Here is a 20,804-nt window from a genome sequence, read left to right on the forward strand (position 1 = left end):
ACTTAGGAAAGAAACTTCTCGACGATCCAGCCTTCTTTGGGATCCTTGACCTGAACAACCTTCTTTGCTGGCAGTGGCCATCCCGTACTTCCAGGTTCGCCGACTAGAGAAGGCACAACGAAACATTGGCGACGTTCCGGTTTTCCGCCCAATGATTCAACCTTGCCAATTGGCTTCCCGTACTCAATCAGAGGGGTGCCGTTCGCAAGGGCCGACAGTTGTAGACCGCTTGGTGCAGATAAAGGAAACATCCGCACTTTGGGAGCACTGCCGTCTGCTGCAGGCACACGAGAAGCCGTTGATCGTTGCAGGTGCGAATACACTATATACTGGGGCATTTCTTTGGGTGTCAACTGCGTGAGAATCGACGATGGATGTATATATACCGCTTTTTCGGATAGTTCGACTGCACGGCCTTCTTGTGAACGGAACAAGGTGTAGTAAGGTACATCGATGGCTCGTCGTGGCTTGCGATCCATTTCCGGAGGCTCAGGACATGCGTCAGCGCGAATGGCAACGTTATCAATAAACCCAGCCGTGACAATCTGCTTGAGAGCCTTCACCTGCTTCGCTGTCGGTTCGGGAAGACGCGGCTGATACGGTCCAAGGAGTCCAGGGTTATTGGCGCGGACAATGTCCGTGAGTTGACCCCGAAGCTGGGATGCTTCTTTGAGGCCCTTGCTGCGCAAAAACATCTGCTCGCAAAAAGATTCTTCCTCATCGGAAGAGCCGCTCGAGTAGGCGTATGCGCAAATGGCCGATAGGTACTTCAATGCATCTGAAGTATCATCGTGTTTGCTGAGCAGACGCTGTGCTCGGTTGAAATCTTTACGACGACTTTCGCGCTGTGTATCTTCCAGCCTGTCTGCGTTTGTGTATACCTTCTCCATATCCGTACTGTGTCTTGATACTGTCATGTCGACTTCACTTTCTTGGACAAAAAGGTCGCCAACTGCCAATGCCGACACAAGGGCTATCACGTAAGGCATGCAGCCATGTTGATGGCCAATCTGTAACATTTTGCCATATCTGGGCGACAAGGGATACAGTGACAACTTCTTTCCGATCTCCGTCACTTGCCCATCGGCTTTCAGTGCTCCTAGGTACCTCAGCAATTTCTCTGCTTTGGCCAATCCCTGACGACTCGGCGGGGTTGGGAAAGGAAAGTTGATCACGTTATGTAAGCCCATGCTCTTCATCTGCAGCACTACGCCTTCAATAGGTGTACGCAGTATTTCCGGCTCAGTGTATTCCGCAAAGTCCCCCTCGTATATTGCACTTGAGTATAATCTATAACAGTGGCCAGGGCCTGTACGTCCCGCACGACCGGCTCTTTGACTGGCACTGGCTTTGCTGATCCAGCCAATTTGGAATGTCTGAACCCCAGTACTGAGATCGTACTGTTTTTCTTTCGACCGCCCGCAGTCGAAGACATACTTGATACCTGGAATCGTCAAACTGGTCTCAGCGACATTTGTTGCCAAGACAATGAGCCGCGAACCTTCCGGAGGTGGTTCGAAAACTTTTAGCTGTTCCTTGGTGGGTAGTTGGGAGTACAAAGGAAGCACATGGACTTTAGTGGAAGAGGATACACTCTCCTCACCGATGTCGAAATCGGCGTCCTCTTCATCATCTTCGTCATCATCTAGCCCGACGATATCGACATCGCTATCGTCATCTCCTCCCTGTGGCCCAGTCGTTGTGACGCCTAGTTCAATATCCTCTGTCTCAAGCGGCGCGTCTGCAGCTGAGAGTTGGAGCTTGCCTTGGACAGTCTCGCCGCGTTGAGTAGGCTTAAAGGCTTGCTTCAGTCGTTTGGAGAGTTGTTTAATCTCATTCTGACCTGTGAGAAAGACAAGCATAGCACCCGGGGGAAGTTTGCGATGGCCCCTTGAGACCTTGCGGTATGCTTCCTCTACATAGTCTCGGCGAGTTCTCCGCGCAAAGTGTATAGTGACAGGATATTGTCGGCCTTCGGCTTGAACCAATGGCGGGGTCCCATGGCGGAAAAGATGCTGGTTTTGCGTGAAATCAGATATTCGCAGCGTCGCCGACATGATGACTAGTTTAAGCGGCTTAACCGAAGGGTCTTCCTTGCGCATAGATTCTCTGAGATCGACAATACGACTGACCATGCCAATCAATATGTCTGTGTTGACACTCCTTTCGTGAGCTTCATCAATGATGACAATGGAATATTTGCTCAAAGAAAAGTCCTTTGCGATTTCCCGAAGTAAGATACCATCGGTCATGAATTTAACAGCAGTATTACTGGAAACATTCGTATCGAATCGAATCTGGTAAGAGACGCGGTCTGAGTACTCGCCAAGTTCATCTCCCACACGTTTCGACATGCTGACTGCTGCGACACGACGGGGTTGAGTGACAGCTATCATGCCGGGGTTCGGACCGTCTGGGTGACCATAGCCCGCTTCAAAAAGGAATTGCGGTAGCTGTGTTGTTTTACCACTTCCTGTGGCTCCCCAGATAACAATAGACGGATTGTTATAGATAGCTTCCATGATTTTCTGCTCTTCACCTACAACGGGGAGCTTCAAGCGGGCTTCCTGGACCTCCTCTGATCGGTTGACATTCACGGTAAATGCCTTACGATCTGGATCTCCAGTGGTAGGTTGAAGTTCCTGAGGCACTGGCTCTTCCTCATAGATTGTATACCTGGAGGCTTTGCCCCGTTTCTCAAGGAACTCAGTAGAGGCGGAAATTTGCTCTGAGAGAGGTTGATCCGAGCTGGGCTTGAATCCAATAGCTTCATTGATTTGTTGTGTAGCCCAAGCTTTGAAGGCGGAGTTCCTCGGACGGATATCCAATTTAGTTTCATCATCATCATCGCTTTCCTCATCGTCATCGTCATCGTCATCGTCATCGTCCGTATCGCTCGTTTCTTGGCTGTCCTCGTCTTGCAATGCATCATTTTCGTTTTCAGCCTGACCTTCCAAATTACTGTCATCAGAGTCATCGTCGTTACTGGCGTCGTGAAGTAGAGTTCCGCTTTCCTTTTCACCGTCACTGGCATCCTCATCTTCTCCCGAATCGAAGCCTTCCCAAGGAAGATCCTGCACGACTGACTTCGGCTTCCGCGTCTTCTTTCTTTTTTTGAGGATTGGAAAGCCATCCGATCCCAAATCAAGTGGCCGTTTCAGACCGCTTCCAACCTGGATTTGAGCCGCGGGTTTTTTCACATCAGGAGCCGTAGCATTCCTCTCCCGTAATCCGGTCTCTAATTCGTCCGATTCATCTCCTGACAACCCAGCGTCTAGAGATTGGAGTGTACTATCTGTGCCGCCATGTTGTTTCTTCTCCCTCTTGCTCATATCCTTGATACTCCGAAATTCGGTCAGGTCAAGCTTTGTTTCCGCGAGCTTTTTCATCAACTCTAGATTCTCCTCCTTCCTTAATTTCGTTTCCTGAAATTGTGTTAGCAATCGGCATCGCAGAGAAAAGATCCTTACATGCGCACAATATATTTATCAAGACGCTTCCTCTTTTTGGCAGACATCTTTGGCTGTTGCTCCCTGAGCTGTTCCCTCAGCTGCTGCCGCTTCGCCTCTTTCTCCGCCTTGGAAACAGGAACGATTTCGGTGACATTGGTGTCAACCGGAGCGCTGGTAGCCTTTCCATCTTGCCGCCTATGCCTTTGTTTGCGGTCCCGAGCTTTGAAAGGCGGCATTATTGCTGCGAAATAGCCCCGATCGTGCGAGGTTAGAGACTGCTAAGAGAAAAGAAGTATTTTATAAAATATCGATTGGCAGTAAAAAGTTCTGCCGAGCCTTCGGCCCAGTGTGAAGCTCAGGAGGCTCACCGCTTTGGCTCACCGCCTTTTGTCCCACCTTGCCGATTATTATCGGCGAATGAAAACGTCTTTGTCTCTGTTCTGAACGCTCATCGTCATGGCAGAGATGGTTGATTTGAATAGCCTCAACGAGGTTCTCACTTTGCCGTTTCCAGCCCAGACTAAGCAAGTTGCCGGGACGATCAATGGCGTGCCGACAGATGTTCTTTCCATGGGATTCAGCGATAGAATTCTGGTCACCATATCGCAACACGGCAGGTTAGCTCATTGGGTGCGCCTCCGCAGAGATTCTCATAGAAACAGAACGGAACCCATAACTGATACTGTCCTTGTAGCTCCATGTGCCTCTTGAGAACAACAATCCAGGGACTGATGGATTCCACACAATCTCCAACGGAGACACAGACGATAGTCTGCTCCCACTTTCTGCCTTGACTGCCACTTCTATCCTGGGGGGACATGCCCCTGGACATGAAACTACCAATCAACTTCTTGCGCGCCAAATTGGTAGTGCTATTGCGACTAAGACTCCAAATGAAAAAAGGACACTCGTCGTGGGACTGGGTCTTAATGCGTCTCAGATTGACCGGGACGATTTTTTCGCTATTGTCGATCTGGTGTTGCAATGCATTTGAGGTTGATTTCTGAGGAAAATGAATCTCATTTTTCATTATGCGCAGAGCTTTCCAATTATACAAGAATATCACTTGCACATCTCATACCATGAGAGTAGGATGTCTTCTATGATCCGGATTCATTCAATCTTACAAGAAAATAATTTGGGAAGACGGTCTTTCACCGTAGAAGGAAGGTCAAGGCAACAATTGCTTGTCAAAAAGAAACAACGGCCTAACAAAGATACAATTAGAGATATCCTGCGCGTGGAAGAACCCTAATTGGATAATGGTCTTCAACCAAGGTTGCGGAAATTTTATGATTAGCGAGATACGCCTGTTACATTTCGGGCTGTAATGTCGCTTGCTCGCTTGCCCAAAAAGTGATCACGGAATACTTAGGTAGGAGACCATTGGCAGTGCAAATATCAATTACTCTATGATTATGTTTCATGCCAATTATATGAGGCAAAGGATGTAGCAGAAAAGAAGGGGTATGTGATGCTGATTGAATCAACAAATAGATATCAGCTCCATGGCTCATGGTAGACCTACACGTAAAAGTCATATTCAATTCTTCCATCTTTCCAACAGCATTTATTTATATTTTTACATGTCGCTCAATTCAAGTTGAAAGAAGAGCCGCTCTGAACAACAGGGTATATACTGTAGACAGTCATCATATCAAAAAAGAGATCGTCGAAACCAATCTGATTCAAGGCGAAGACAACATCAGCATCAATCATGAGCAGCAATCACACAGTGATCTCTTGCATGCCATATGCGCCTCTTCTTAGTTCCATCTGTGGCGAACGTGTCCGGTATGAACATTTCGTCGACATCTCCCGTACTTCTTGAGTGGGATGCATCATCACCCGATGATACTGGTTTCATAAGTCGCACTTCTTCCACGCTTGCCCCAATCTCATACTCTCCGCGACAGAAGAAGATCAATCCAAGGGTAGCAACAATTTTCTCTCCTCCAGGAACCACAGGGAGTGCACGCTGCAGTGTACCAGTCCACGCAAGTCGTTTCAAAAGATCAAGCGCAATGGTACTAGGTTGATGACAAAGTCCGGGCTGAAGCCGAAGTAATGGGTGTATTGGTCGAGAAGAACGATTTTGAATCTCTACTGTGAGATTAAGAAAGTTGTTCGTTTCTGCAGTATATTTAGAGCTCTTGACCTGGGTCACGGGGTGTTCTTCGTTGAAAGAAGCCAGAGAGAACTTCACTTCGACGTCCTCGAGGCGCATTGCGTCAACCATCCTGGGGTTGAACCTGATGTTGCGGAAGTCGATCTGTCCTTCTCGGCCGCTTGACTCCTCGCGCCATGTTCCTAGCATACGTTTCATAAATTCTTCACGGAACCAGAAAGCCTCTCTGGTCGCTGCTTCGGCTTCAAACGTGAGTTTATTTGCACTGACAACAAATTGTCTTCGTACCGAGTGCATGATTGGGATAGCTGCATGGGAATTGTCTAGAAAGATCCTGGGAAGAGCAAGAATAAACCTGGAAATCTGGCCAGGCTGCAACACACCCTTGACAGTGATTGGAGTTTCGGTCTGTTCCCCTGGACTGGTATTTACGTACCGGAAAGTATTCAGAGAAACGGAAAGAGGATTTGGCCATGCATTACGTAAATCGAGAATTGCAAGACAATGGTCCGAAGTACGTATATCGGAACCAAGGTGGGAGAGAACGGATGTGACCTGAGAAGTCTGATTCTTCAATAATGGTGAGGAGTATGTCTTCTCCACTTCAGATGACGACGTCGACCCCTCCGTCTGCTGATTGAAAAATGAAATGTCCCCAGAGAGAGGAACAAGATCACATCGTGCTACTTCGACGCTTGCATTGACCGTCACGGTGAGCGGAATAGATAATTGCCGGGTATAAAAGGTTTCAGGAATGGAATCCTGTTTATCTCCCAAGTGGCAATAATCAATCTGGACAGTGGCGTCTTGGAGACCGGGTTTACCAAATACTTCAATTGTGAAAGTTGCCTTTTGTCCTGCCTCAATTGTGATATCGTTGGGGTTATTTCCCTGTCGTAGCCAGCGCAACGGGGGATTTGAAGATAATTGAAGATCCAACTCATAGACTTCTGCTGGAAGAAGATCTTTGTTGTTCAACGCATTCTGTAATTGACGAGTCGTTGAATCTTGGAATGTGAAAAAGATGAAACTGACAGCACATGATGAAATGTTATGTAGCGTTATATCGAAGGACTTAAATTCCCCTTCTAATAACATTATAGCAGACTGAGATAGCGAGGTTGAGTGTACAATTACCGAGGGCTGCTGGTGGATGACCTTTACTGGGCAAGTATAAGTTTCTGGCCCAACTTTGGCGAGAACTTTCCCATCTTTCGAAGTGGTGGAACTCCATGAAAGCGGCCGCTCTGAAAGAGGCCGTTTAGCGGCTAAACCGGTGCGCTTGAGTTTCACCTCTGGAGTTGGTTTCCAAATGCTCTTGAATATTGGAAAGGTCCTAGAGCGACAGTTCCTGACCTTGATAGTACAGCCAGTAATATGGAGATTCCCTGTTTCAATGACTATGCCTGGAACCATGATATCGTACAAGGACAATGGTGGCACTATAACATTGAATGCCCTGGCGTCAAGAGTCGGGTTATCACTTTGCATTTGGATGCTTTCGATTTCAAGTTCGAAGCTGTAGGGATTTTGAAGCGTAACCCTAAAGGTTGCGAGCTCTTTGGCGATCATCAAAGCTTCGGATGTCTTGTTATCAAACTTTGCAAAAGCGTTATACAAAAATGGGTCTTTCTTTGATTTCTCATCGGAAACAGTCGCAGCATTCAAGTCTCTTCTTGACCGGCGAAAGAGTCGCTTGAATTCAAGGAAATCAAGCAAAGCAACGTCACGAACGAGAAAGTCATCCCAGTATTCAGACTCAAGATCAGTTGCACCCAACTTATGAGCTGCACCAACGGTCCGTTTTATTGTGTTGAGGAGTCTCATTTGTTCGTCGGCGGATATAACGGGCGGCACTCGTTCCGTTTCAGGAAGCATAAGATGTCCTCGGATTGTCTGGAGTAGCTCAACAGTGTACTGTAAGACGCCTTCAAATTCCGGAAGCGCTTCGCAAAGATTAATTGACAATCTGAGAACCGCAATTTTCAGGCCCAAATCGCCATACCGGTCTAGAGTTACGTGACGGAATGCACGCTCAACGATAGACGCAACGGAGTCATAATTATCCCCACCTAGTCCGTTGCTTTCAGATGAAGGTCTTGACGTTACCCGATTCTTCTTGCGTTCTTGATAAATAGAAGGCTGAACACCATATATTTCACCGACCAATGTCAGAAGAGCACGAGTGCTTTCCTCCATATCCCCACGACCTGCATCTAATGCATTGATTTCAAAAGAAGTGTCACTCAAGGATGAGAGCCCTGCAGCAGGATGAATACCTATCTCAGCAGCTCCAATTTTCCTAGCTTCCACTAACCCAGGAACCATAAGTGAAACCAACTCTTTCAAAACAAGTGCTTTCTTCCTTGGAAGATCCAGAGTTGAGAGAACAGAAGATATACCAACGAGAACTGGTGCGGCATCAGTGACTGGCAACTCAATTTCAGGTGCGAGAGGCAAGGCACGAAACAAGAAATTTGCAATATCATTCTTCTTGAGTATCGGTGCGCCACGCGGCCACTCTTGTTGTGAAGGTACAAGAGTTTCGCCCACGACGATATGTCTCAACGCAGTGTCATCTAGAGTCCCAGCACGAAGTCGAATAGCAGAGAGAAGACGTGATAGGCGTATGACTGTTTCAGCAAATACCAAAGGCGGAAGTGGCTCATCTGTGATAACAGCAGCCCGATTGTATAAGTTGAGAATGTTATTACAAAGGTCGGGCATTAGATTAGCAAGGTTTTGCAATGAGACTATTCGATTTCCCGTGGAAGATTGACCAGGTATTGATATATCCGGCACACTAGGGCTTGAATATGACGATTTAGAGCTGGACTTTTCAGCTACAGGGTAGCAGACCTGGGGGACCTAATGGTTGTTCGTAGGTTAGTGTTGGATAAATTATTCGGTTATTTTGTCTGTATCTTACTAACCTGAAAATCCATTCCGGCCCACCCGAGCATCACGAGGCACAGGAGGATTGACTCAAGTGCTTTCCCATGCCAGATATAGTCACTACTGGCGCGGGCCATGGTTGCAGCCTCAATAAGTTCTTTTAATGCATCTGGCCATCTGCCAGTTTGCAGGTACAGGGTACCGATAACGACACCGAGACGACCTTTGATTCGATTTTTGGTACGATCTGCAGCAGTGAGACCCTGAACAGACATTCGATCACGACTGCTTTCTTTCGAAGAAGGCGGTCTCCCCCCTGGAGCAGAGCGATTTGAAACTTGTATGGATCGGGTGATTTCATCGAAGGTAGTGGGAGAATTATGACCTGCAGGAGCTGGGGAGGATCTGCCAGAGCTAGTCACAGATTCGGAGTCACCATTTGACACTGGAAACTGCGCGGGCATTGTCATTCTGTGCATTAGTTTATCTATAGGGCGGGGGCGCAGCTCTGGGCCCCTTCGTGGACCCCATGACGAGGCTTTCGGAGAATCGATGGCAGGTATGCTTTGTAGAAGCTTCGCGAACTCGTCCATTTCACCGAGCAACAGGGAAGTTATATCGCACAGAACAGTTTTCATTGTCGTTGGTCTGGACAACTGAGGCGTGGGCACCCATATAACATCATCCGGACCACTTATCGATTTATCAAGGCCTGCATAATCGAAGATGAGTAGCTGGCTGGTCAAAGCCCTGGGATTCTGCTCCTTGACCCATGCAAGTTCCTTCATCAAGTCTCCTAGGCCCTTGGGATTGGGCGGAACTTCCACTCTGCTGCTCCTTTTCGTATCGGAGTCTTTGCTTGTATCTCCCTCATCGCTCTGTAGTTCGGCGCCGTCGGCAACGGCAATTACTGCCAAAGGTTCTCGGAAAACTTCGAACGGAAATAGCTCAAGATGGGAAGTTGGTGGTACGGAGAAGGATATGTTATATAGGATCATGCCATTTGGGAAGGCTAGCGGCGTGAACATATCTAGGAGAGTCAGTTCGTTGCTATCTGGTACAATCAATGCGGAGGCGTACTTCGATTTGGACGTGCATCAGGACTGACATCGCCGAGACGGATCACGGTTTCACCTTGCAATCTTGCGGCAAAGCCTAGAAACCTCGACCTCTTGATCTTGCCAACTGGCAGGAGAAGAATATTCAGACGCACCGGTGCGACTGGGGAGAATGGATCAACTCCCATGGTGGCAGCTGCTCCGCGGTGCGGAGACCGTCTGTGAAACGCACGAGACTGCTTCCACGACAGTGCTTTTGGTTGTTATAAACCATGTGGAATAACCATGTGGTAGGATCAATGAGAGGTATAGCCTCTGCGTGTCTCGTGTGGTAATTGTTGAAAAGCGAGCTCGGGCTGTTTATGCCAATATACAACAAAGTTGGGTGGATTCGTGTGGTGGCCGGTTGTGGCCTGAGGCGTCGATCCAGGGGCTGCCGGCTGATAACAGCTGATAAGCGATAAGATAGGACTAGCTTATCGCCGGGTGGTACTTGCCACTGCGTGCTGCGGGTGTGCCTGCTCTCCACGATTGCTGTCTTCGTTCGTTGCATTTGTACCTGTCATCTTTGTTCTTATGGATGTTTGAGAAGTTATTATTTTTTTTCCCCTGACAGGTCCCTATTAGGTGCCGCTTGACCCAGCTTTATGGTTTTTTGTTTGAGGCCAATTTCGAGCGGCGACTTCGATTTTGCTTCCCAGTCGAGACATAAACACTCTCCGTGACCCTGCCTTTTCGTTGTTCAACGTCTCTCGGAACCGACCTGACCTGACTCGGACTATTATCCTATAATCAGACTGCCAAGAAGATGGCGCAGTCAATAGACTTCAACGCGTTGAAAGCGCGGACCATGGGGTCTAGCAACGATGAAGAGGCTGTAACTGTTGATACCCGTGGTTTGATATCAAAAGTGCTATCCCGCTATTCGGGGAAATGGTTTGTCCTCTTCTCCTGTGATTAGCTCATGCAAAACTCTGGATTGTTGTCGCTAATCGTGGGGACTTCAAGGACCGTACTGCGCGAAATGATCCAGAACGCATCCGATGCGTCCGCTACTCGAGTGACGGTGAAGTTTGAAACCCTCCCCTCGACCACAGTCCCCCTCCCAAGTTCAGCGGACCCGTCGACGACGCTGAAGCATGTTGTCAGTCATCATACTCTCAGAAGACTACTTATATCAAATAATGGCCATCCGTTCACTGAGAAGGATTGGGCTCGCCTGAAGAGAATCGCAGATGGAAACCCGGATGAAACGAAAATCGGCGCTTTTGGTGTTGGATTCTACAGTGTCTTTGATGATTTTGAAGAACCATTTGTTTCCTCCGGCAATGCCGCCATGGCTTTCTATTGGAAAGGAAACTCACTGTTCACTCGGCGACTCCAACTAGGCGAATCTGATGCTTCGCCGGATACAACCTTTGTACTTGATTATCGAAACAACTCTTCACCAGTTCCTTCACTATTAGAGCTTGCAAAGTTTCTTTCAACAAGTCTAACCTTTGTCGGCCTAGAAAATATTGACTTGTGGCTTGATGACTGGAATTTACTTAAACTAACAAAAAAGGTTGCACCAAGTGAGAAGGTGCCTTTACCCAGAGATATAGAGACAAGAACCGTCGAAGGTCTTATGAAAATCGCAGGTGTTACGAGGGAGGTTGCTCAAGTGGACGCTGCATGGATGAATATCTTAGAATGGAGCCCCCAAACTACTTTATCCGCTCGTATAGAGGGCCTTAGAGACACGACAACCACGCTTCGTTCGTTTTTTTCCAAGTTCACCGGATCTTCCTCTTCTTCGGAAACCCTGCCTGCAGAGCCGCCAGAGAGACAACGTGATGGAGAGGATCTGACAAAAACCCAGAAAGCATCGGTCTTCTTACACATCAACACGGCTTCTATCCAAGCGTCAATAAGCAGTTCTCTTGCCAGCGAACTTGAAAGAGCAACCAGAAAGCCCCCACCGAAGCGGACAACAATTGCAATCTTGACACCATCGTATTCAACGAATGACTCTTCCGAGAGTTCTGAAGTCCTGTCATCCGTGCTTCCATCCAAGTCGGGGCGGATCTTCATAGGATTTCCCACCCATCAAACTACTGGTTTAAATGCACATATTTCAGCGCCATCTGTCATTCCGACAGTGGAGAGAGAAAGTATTGACCTCAATACAAGATACATAAGCAGGTGGAATATTGAGATGCTTAGAGCTGCCGGTATTGTTTGCCGGATTGCTTGGACCGCTGACATGTCGTCAATAAAAGACAGAATCGCTTATCAGAGTGGTCCAAAGATCCGGAAAGATAATATTACCTCTTTCATTCCTGAAGCAATTCATACAGCTAATCAATTCACCTTCCGAGAATCCACACCGTCTGCGACTCTAGGGCGGACAATAGAAGATTCCTTCTGGATGTGTAACAAGAATGCATCCATTGAAATACTGTCTACGTGCGGCATTTTACCAAGCCACCATGTTCGCATTGCCCCAAAGGATCTCAGTTTTATGGATGGAATTCCGTCTCTTCCCGAAGAATTGGTTGACAACGCGAAGGACTTGATTAGAAAGTTGACAGATTTCGGTCTTCTTACAGAAGTGACAGTTTCTGATATCAAGCGGGAACTTGAGAATAGTGCTCTAACTTCTGTGCAACTAAAAGAGTTCCTTCTTTGGGTTGGAAAACGTGCTGCCTCCAGTGAGATTGATCAGAAAACGACTTTATCATTGCTTAGTGCTGCAGTTGCCAATGAAGAAGAATCTAAAGGAGAGCCTGGAAGATTGTTGACCTTAGCTGGAATCGATACTTACCTCAACCCCACGCGTATACCATCTGATCTGCCTCTACCTCCGTCGGTCATGCCATTCCAATACACGAAGTCTTTAGATAAACGTCACCTGGATGCAATTGGTTGGAAAGAATTGCAAATAGTCCCTTGGCTTCGTTGGCTTGTGGAAAATGCTGGTAATCGAAGTGTTCTGCCTGTCAACAAGGATCTTACACGTACTCCTTCATTTTCTGCGCAAGTTTTACCGATCTTGTCCAAACAGTGGGATACACTTAGTCAATCCTCGAAGCAGACTGTAGTCAATATCTTGCAACCCCGAACGATTGTTCCTGTGAGGAATGGCATGAAAAGGCCGGAAGAGGCGTACTTCCCATCTGTACGTCTTTTTGATGACTTACCGGTCGTCACAGGCCTTGCGGGTGTCAAGGAAAAGTTTCTCGCAGCCCTTGGAGTTCGTAAGACTGTTGAGCTTGGTGTTATTTTTGAGAGGCTACTCCGTGATTCTGATCCGACGGCGCTAAATGACAACCCAAAGCAAAAATGGAGTCACGTTGATTTAATTAAGTATCTAGCCTCGGTCAGTGATGATATACCTGCCAAGGACATAGAAAGGCTTAAGAACACGAAAATATGTCTTACAGAAGATCTGGACTCTAGTCAACCGAATCGACAACGATACAAGATATCCGAGCTCTTCGAGCCCAAGGAAGCGCACCGAAAACTCGGTCTTCCAATCATCGATTGGCCCGGAAAATACTTTTCTCACAGCAAAGAAGCACAGTTCTTGTCTAAAATGGGCCTAAGAGGTTATCCTTCAGCTATGGAAGTGATTGAAATAATGGCAAAGGCAGCGTTAGCTGATGATACAGCACTGCAAACCAAGTCGATGTCGTATTTTATCACCGAATACCATGCGAATAGGTACAATGCAGTCGACATGAGACAAGTGACTGTGCCTTTCCTACCAATTGAAGGAGGCAAGAAGTTGAGTGCACCAAAAGACTGTTTTACACACGAGGGTGCGTCTTTGTTTGGATTTGATATCTTGAGGCGAGATCTTCATCCGCAGTCAACAATCTTTGGCGTACGGGAGCATCCCCCGATAAATGACTGTGTACAGTGCATTCTTGCAACTCCACCGAAGACAACAACTAGCGCAAAGAGCGTTTTCGCTTACATGGCCTTGAGAATATCGGAATTAAAGGCAGCAGACACAAGCCGCCTCGGGGAAGCGCTTATAATTCCAATCTCTAACAGCCTAGCATCGGAGAAAGAAGTTGTCATGCGTTACATATCTCCTAGAAACAGTTATCTTGGTGATGGCGAAGATTTCAAAGATATTTTCGATTTTGTCAACTTTGGAAAAATGGGAAACCTCTTCCTCCAGGCATTGGGATCAAAGCAAGAACCAACAAAGGTTGAGGTCGCTCGCATGTTGGTCAAAGAACCGGCAAGAATATCTTCCAAATTTCAGAGTCCAGAAAAGTATTTGAATCTTCTGCGAAGCCTTGCTGAGAACATTTCCACTTTGAAACGTCAGAAAGATCTTTTCCGTGACATGACGAGGTCTCCTTTTTTGCTGGCAAGTAAGGAGCTACCCTCAACAGCTTCCAAAGTGATAGCTAGCAAAGGGGTCTTGGATGAAGGGGATGACGCTTTCGAGGATGACGAGCAGGGTATTAAAGAATGGCGGCTGACTACAGCCAAGGACGCCGTTATTGTTGATGATTATCAGAGCTATACAATATTTAAAGAGCACATACTTGCCGCTCCGCAAGAAGAGAGTCTTGAAAAATTTTATGCAGCACTAGGGACCCCTACTTTGAGTTCGCTAGTTGAAGAGCGTGCTAGCTGGGGTGCCAAATCGACAGATCAGACATCTGCGGTTAAATTGCAGAAACTCGTCAACGAAAGAACAAGGCTCTTCCTTCATGAACACAGCCCTGAATCCGTCAAGCGTGACACCAAATGGTTAGAGAAACATCTTAGTATAGTTGTTGTTCATTCCATTTCCCTTCGCCGATCCTTGCGAAACACGGGTGCCTCCGTTTCTCAGTCACGCCATGCAATCATTACACCTCAAGGCAGTGAATACACGCTATGGATCAGTCCTGGAAAATTTGACTTGTACGAAATTAGCCAGGCTCTCGTCCACATCCTGCTCGCGCGTCCCAAGCTTCATTCGGTCCTTACGCTAGAAATGTTGTTGAAGACAGATCTATACGAATTGAGGGCAAGGGGCTATAACATATCGAGAATCCTCCGAAAGAGGGAAATGGAGGCTCGGATGGCGGAAAACTTACGACAGAAAGAAATAGAAGAGGAGAAACTCCGTATTGAGGAACGAGAAGTAGAATGGCGTAAACTCCACGATCAGCGCGAATTAGAAGAAACAAAGCCTCAACATGCAATGCCGGGGATTTTTCCTGATTCCCCCTCGAACAAAAGGTCAGCAGCAGAGGAGCAGACTGGGATAACCGAGCCGAGTTTTCAACCACGCAACCTCTTTTCGAATCTTAGCAAGCACTTGGGTTTAGAGGATAACAAGGGAAGGCCTCAAAATCCTTTTCAGTCACTTTTCAAAAACCGCACGCCTCAAGAAAACGGACCAACACCAAGTGGCTCAGCTCCGCCGCCATACTCAGAGACCGACCCTAAGAGCACAATTCAAGGTTCAAGTACAAATCCCAGTGAACCGAAATCTGTTACGTCCCCAAGCCAGCTGCACAATAACCTTCTTTCTGCCATTTCCGCTTGTCGCCCGCATGGTGCATCAGGCGTATATAGTCGTCCTGCTACTAACCAGGTTAATGAGACCAAGTCCTATTGTGATGAGCGACCGAGCCAAGATCTTGAATATGTTGCAACGCTGCCGTCAAGCATACATTTTATGACAGCAAGATCCATTGCTGACAGATCTGCTTTCTTGTCTGACAATTTGGCGGGCATCAATGAATTTGCCAAAGTGCTCGTGGAATGTGCAAGTATCTTTTCCGTAAGACTTGAGAGCATCAGCATATTCTATGATCCTGGTGGAAAAACGATTGCTTTCAATCGTTCAGGTAGCCTTTTCTGCAACTATATTTTCTTCAAACAACTGCATCAGGCACGACTGTCACAGGATCCCGTGGGTGGACGAGCTGAGGCTATGGTATATTGGTGGGTAATTCTCTGTCATGAGCTGGCTCATAACTTGGTCGAGGACCATAGTTCAGATCACAGCTTTTACACGTAAGTAGTCTCGTCCTTCTTCCCTCGGATCTACGGGAAGTGAACTAATGGTAATTCTCTTTAGGGAGGGGTTCGTCACTCAGTATTTCTCTAAAGTCGCGGAGAAGCTTCTCACCAATGTGGCATAATGAGCGTTGCAACAAATGTTTTAGCGTTTGGCAGACGTGTTTTGGAATAGCAATTCGAGATTGTACCGCGGACAATATTCTAGACCATCTAAGACGAATGAACTTGTGCCTTAATTAAACAGACGCTGCAGTTTTCGTATTGAGCGCAAAGGCATTGTAGTTTGTAGTCTGTAGATTTGGGAACGGTGGCGGCAACCAATCATATGCCCGGCAGCCCCCTCGGTCTCCGTAAGATTGGGATGCGGATTTTTTTTTTTTTTTTTTCTTTTCTCTCGCCAATTTGAATTGGCTGAAGTGCCGCTTTTCCCTCATATATTAGAAAAAGAAATATAACTGCGTGGGCCAACATGCTGATGAAACCTTGATTGGTCCTACGAGGTACATATTTTGTACATTGCTCGGCCAACATCGTCATCTAGCCGTCGTTTTCTTCCCCTCTACGCTGTATGGAGGGCAGAGTTGAAATAAAAGCATCTCTAGTATTCTCTTGCTGACTGTGGGCGTTGCGCCAATTGTATCTGAGCTATTTTACTCTGAAAGGAATCAACATCCAGCCAAGCAACCAAAACTCTCCGCCAAGTATTTGCCACCAGCCAAGGTTCTTTTGGCATTTGCTTTCGCCTGGCAGGAGAATCCATTCAAGATGAATTCTATGGATGGGCAAATTCCGTCAGAGCCAGGGCCTTCTTCTGCTGCTGCCCGGAAGAATATCCTCTATTTGGACGCATATGACTCTTTTTCCAACAATGTCATTTCCATGCTAGAAGAAAACTTGGATGTCAAGGTTACAGAACTGACTGTCGACTCGGATTGGCCTAATGGGGATATGCGAGGCTTTTTGCGAGGCTTTGACGCTGTTGTCCTGGGCCCCGGTCCCGGTCATCCAGAAAGCCCAGCGGATGTTGGTATCATGAACGATCTGTGGACCCTTGAAGGAGAAGACTTGATTCCGGTACTCGGAATTTGTCTCGGTTTTCAAAGCTTGTGTTTGAACCATGGATTGGCCATCAAACGGCTTCCTTGTCCGTTACATGGTCAGGTGCATCGCCTAGCAGTCATGGACAGGGATATTTTCGCCGGTATGAACGATTTCGAGGTCACATTATATCATTCTCTTTACGCTTCGACAGATTCTGTCCGACTTTTGAATCCTGAGACCACTACCACCGAGGAGGTCTCCGTGGTGGAGAAGGAACCTCTATCATTTCTTGCCTGGCTGACTGTCAATGAAGGGAACGGCCTTTCCAGAAGACTTCCAATGGCTGCCCGTCACAAGTCCAAACCATTCTGGGGATTTCAGTTCCATCCGGAGTCCTGCAAATCCAATCGCGATTCTTGCACAGAGATCTTGAAGAAGTGGTGGGCAGCGAGTGCAGCGTTCAACCTGGCCTCTAAGCGCACTGTTCGACCAATCTTGAACGATTCATTCACTTCCAGTTTGGAGACCTCGAGCGTTCAAGAAGATCTAAGAAATCTTCTCGAGGGTTTGACTGCAGAATCTTCACAGCGATGTTTCTACCGCTCCCTACCTCTGCAGGGGCTTTATCCAGAACATATATTTGAATTGGTCAATAGCCCGGGATCCCCATCAATACTATATCAATCGAATGGAAGATTTAGTATCATGTCTGTTCCGTCCCCTAGGAGCTGGAGAATTGAATACTCAGTCCACAAAAATAATCTTCTCGTTGAAGAGTTTGGGGCAGGGAAAGCACCGAATAATAGAAGCGATGTATCTGTTGAGACTTTTTGGGATTCGTTGAGACATATCATGAACAGCAAGAAAGTTACTTCCGGGAAAGACGGCATTCCCTTTTGGGGAGGTTTCCTAGGATTCTTTTCCTATGAAATGGGACTTGCGGGACTGTCTCATCCTAAGACGTCCCCGGGTTTGACTTCTGGCCTCAAAAACTCAGGGAAGCCAGAGGATCAGGAAACGGATATGCCTGATGTTGGCTTATTGTGGATTGAGCGGTGCATTGTTGTTGACAACGTCTCTCAGACTATCTATATACAGTCCACAAGAGAAGTCGATGAGAAAACAGATTCTTGGTTAGATGTGATATGTCAGACGATACAGCAATTTTCCTTACAGCAAAGTCAGGGGGCAGTTGATCTTGGACGAAAACCTGCTGAAATCGAGAAGAATAGCCTATTAACCGCTGCAGAAAGAGAGCTCATCGACGAACTCCTCCAAGGCAGCACAATAGACATCCCAGACGAGGCAACATACAAATCTAAAATAATTGAATGCCAAGAAGAACTTAAAGCTGGTGAATCATATGAACTTTGCCTCTGCGGGAAAACAACTATTACCGTACCAGCAATTCGCGATGGGCGTCTTCGCAAGCTTCGTCCCTGGCTAATTTACAAGAAACTGAAAACGTACAATCCGGCTGCGTATAGCGCTTATGGAAGCCTAGGTTGTGTCAAGATAGCCAGCAGCAGCCCCGAATGTTTTGTCACTTGGGACAGGGATTCCACTCTTGAAATGAAACCTATGAAGGGAACAGTACGAAAATCGCCCGGCATGACCTTTGAAAAAGCCAAAGCAATTCTTGCGACCACCAAAGAAATAGCAGAAAACCTCATGATTGCAGACCTGATCCGGCACGATTTATACGGAATCTGCGGTTCTGGAAACGTACATGTTGAGAAACTTTTGGACGTTGAAGATAACGGTCGTGTGTATTCGATGGTCACACACGTCAAGGGGATTGTTGATCGGACGACAGCCAGGGACCATGATCAGGAAAGCATGGCTGCATATGGACTCACGACTTTGCAACGTACCTTGCCCCCGGGCTCTATGACGGGAGCACCCAAAGAACGATCATGTATGCATCTCGACCGGATCGAAGGATGGAAGCGAGGCGTCTATTCCGGGGTGATGGGTTACCTAGATCTTGGTGGTTCGGGTACCTTCTCCGTAATGATACGAACTGCCTTTAGCTATTCAAATCGCGAAGACGATACCGCCAAATCCGAGGAGTGGCGTCTCGGTGCAGGAGGTGCTATCACTATCCTGAGCACACCGCAAGGTGAGTGGGACGAGATGATAACTAAGCTACGAACTGTAGTTAGTATATTTGAAACTGCAAAGTGAAAAGCTGGCTTTGGTTGTATGTGATTTTTCTATCTTTTTCCTTCTTCATTTCTCTTTTTGGTTACTTTTCATGCACATTCAATTATAAAGCGGCGGAGTTCTTCAAACATTAGTGATATTCAACGTATAAGGATGGTATTCGCATAGTAGGCGTTCATACACAAGATAGATTGCACTTTTTGGAGAAGATTTCTCGTCTAGCATTAGAGCTATGTACATACTGTGTGGTATTCCGTACATTACTTAGGTAATTGTGTGACATGAGGATCATAATTTGAACTCGCGAGAATTTATATGCATTTCTAACTACAATTTTTAATTGCCTGTACCTGTTTAATACATGAGAGAGGAAAAAATAAACATTAACATAACAAAGCAGCCTTATGCACTGCGTCAAAGCCGTTGAGTCGTAGTTCAGACATCCGGTCATGCGAAGAAAACAAACGGATGATATATATCTGCTCCAAATAAAAGAACCATAGCAACTCTATCGAACAATTTAAATAATGCATATTGACCGGCATCATGTTCTCCTGACCACAGTATCGATGGCTTGAGCTACGTAAGCCACGTTTTTCTCAGTCACTGTGTCGAGGGTTAGTATGGACGTTGTTCGTGATAGTCACGGAGCGAGAAGAGTACACTTACATCCGCTGATAGAGGCCCTCCCTGACTTGAGTAGGTAAATATGAAATTCCGATTTCAACTCCAATACCTGTTTCACTGTGAGCCCGGTGTAGGAAAACATCCCAATCTGATTGATGACGTGTTCCCAAGATCCAGGAGTTTTTAGTCTGACCAATTCGTCATACAATGCTTGACGCATGCGCTTGATTCTCGAACTCATAATAGTCAAATCATCCTGCCACTGTGCACGCAAAGCGCTATCGCCAAGTATTCTCTTAACAATTGAACTGCCATAGCGCGGACCCATCGAGTATTCACCACGGATTATGTGGCATAAATTCTTACGCACAAGGGGTGCCTCTGAAGGATTCGCGCCATTCGTGACGAGATGGAATGCGCCAGCACGCTGACCATATAGTCCAAAGTTTTTGGAGAAACTTTGGGCAACACACATCTCCATGGGGGGACTCGTGAGGTTGAAGAAATATCGCACAGCCCACGCATCTTCGTCTGCCGAGCCGGATGCGAAGCCCTGGTATGCGGAATCGAAGAACGGAAAGAGGCGTTTCCGTTGACAGATCTCAGCAATCTTCTTCCACTGCTCTTTTGTGGGATCGACACCTGTCGGATTATGGGCACACGCATGTAGAAGGACCACGTCTCCTTCGGCAGCCTCGCTCTCAAGCGTTGTAATGGCACCGTTGAAGTCAAAAGAGCACGTCGACGCGTCGAAATAAGGATAGCTCTTGCGTTCTATCCCCTGCAAGTCCCAAATAGTCTGGTGGTTGGCCCAACTCGGCGTTGACACCCATACGTGTTTGGGCTTGAAATGCTGCGCCAAAAAAGCTGCCCCGACATGGTTAGCCCCTGTGCCGGAAACAGTTTGCACAGAAGCAATGCGTTGCTTTGACTTGTTTTCAGAGTCCGAGGAGGCGGAGCTGAAGCCAAACATGAGATCCCTGGCAAGATCTAGGAAGGTCAAGTCTCCCTCAATTGCCAGGTACTCGTGGCGCGCGGGATCGTCCTGGCGATACATTTCCTCCTCGACCAGCCTCACAGATGATAGTGGCCATGGCTGGTCCTCTTCAGTACGGTAGACTCCAATGCCGAGGTTCACCTTGCGGGCATCGGTGTCGGCGACATAGGCGTGATTAAGAGCGAAGATCTCATCGACAGGTGCATCGGGCAGGTTGGAGAAAGAGGAAGCTTGCTGAGGCTTCGGGGCAGACGGAGACTGATCTTCAATAAGCATTTTGAGCGCAGTAACCTGTCTTTCTATGTAAACTCCGTACTTCTAAATGTGCGGACGCATGTATGAAAGTGGCGGGGTCTAATTGATAAGATTCTTCCTGGCGATATTAATCGCTATCAGCCCACGTTATCATATTTTCATTG

General features: G+C 47.1%; 5 protein-coding genes across 5 annotated transcripts, besides 1 other annotated feature; 2 read left to right on the plus strand and 3 right to left on the minus strand.

The window, feature by feature from the left end:
- Window positions 1–2: 2 nt before the first annotated feature.
- Window positions 3–3,688, minus strand: UA08_01426 (hypothetical protein; the record flags this gene model as incomplete). The annotated part of the gene is made up of 2 exons (XM_020261088.1): window positions 3–3,425; window positions 3,479–3,688. 2 exons carry the CDS (start codon window positions 3,686–3,688, stop codon window positions 3–5), a joined length of 3,633 nt encoding a protein of 1,210 aa, XP_020122877.1.
- Window positions 2,836–2,888: a repeat region (Identified by RepeatMasker using a combination of RepBase library and repeat library created with RepeatScout).
- A 220-nt stretch (window positions 3,689–3,908) lies between the features above and the next one.
- Window positions 3,909–4,446, plus strand: UA08_01427 (hypothetical protein; the record flags this gene model as incomplete). Its single annotated transcript, XM_020261089.1, has 2 exons — window positions 3,909–4,082; window positions 4,147–4,446. 2 exons carry the CDS (start codon window positions 3,909–3,911, stop codon window positions 4,444–4,446), a joined length of 474 nt encoding a protein of 157 aa, XP_020122856.1.
- Window positions 4,447–5,163: 717 nt separating this feature from the next.
- UA08_01428 (hypothetical protein) lies at window positions 5,164–9,721 on the minus strand (the record flags this gene model as incomplete). Its single annotated transcript, XM_020261090.1, has 3 exons — window positions 5,164–8,448; window positions 8,514–9,505; window positions 9,556–9,721. 3 exons carry the CDS (start codon window positions 9,719–9,721, stop codon window positions 5,164–5,166), a joined length of 4,443 nt encoding a protein of 1,480 aa, XP_020122861.1.
- A 620-nt stretch (window positions 9,722–10,341) lies between these two features.
- On the plus strand, window positions 10,342–18,782 carry UA08_01429 (hypothetical protein; the record flags this gene model as incomplete). The annotated part of the gene is made up of 5 exons (XM_020261093.1): window positions 10,342–10,469; window positions 10,542–15,548; window positions 15,851–15,904; window positions 16,157–18,717; window positions 18,757–18,782. 5 exons carry the CDS (start codon window positions 10,342–10,344, stop codon window positions 18,780–18,782), a joined length of 7,776 nt encoding a protein of 2,591 aa, XP_020122862.1.
- Window positions 18,783–19,305: 523 nt separating this feature from the next.
- UA08_01430 (hypothetical protein) lies at window positions 19,306–20,661 on the minus strand (the record flags this gene model as incomplete). The annotated part of the gene is made up of 2 exons (XM_020261094.1): window positions 19,306–19,367; window positions 19,431–20,661. The coding sequence occupies 2 exons, from the start codon at window positions 20,659–20,661 to the stop codon at window positions 19,306–19,308; spliced, it is 1,293 nt and encodes a 430-aa protein (XP_020123348.1).
- Window positions 20,662–20,804: the final 143 nt, after the last annotated feature.

Source organism: Talaromyces atroroseus (genome assembly GCF_001907595.1).
Source record: "Talaromyces atroroseus strain IBT 11181 chromosome Unknown scaffold_1, whole genome shotgun sequence".
In the NCBI taxonomy this organism is placed as follows: Eukaryota; Fungi; Ascomycota; class Eurotiomycetes; order Eurotiales; family Trichocomaceae; genus Talaromyces; species Talaromyces atroroseus.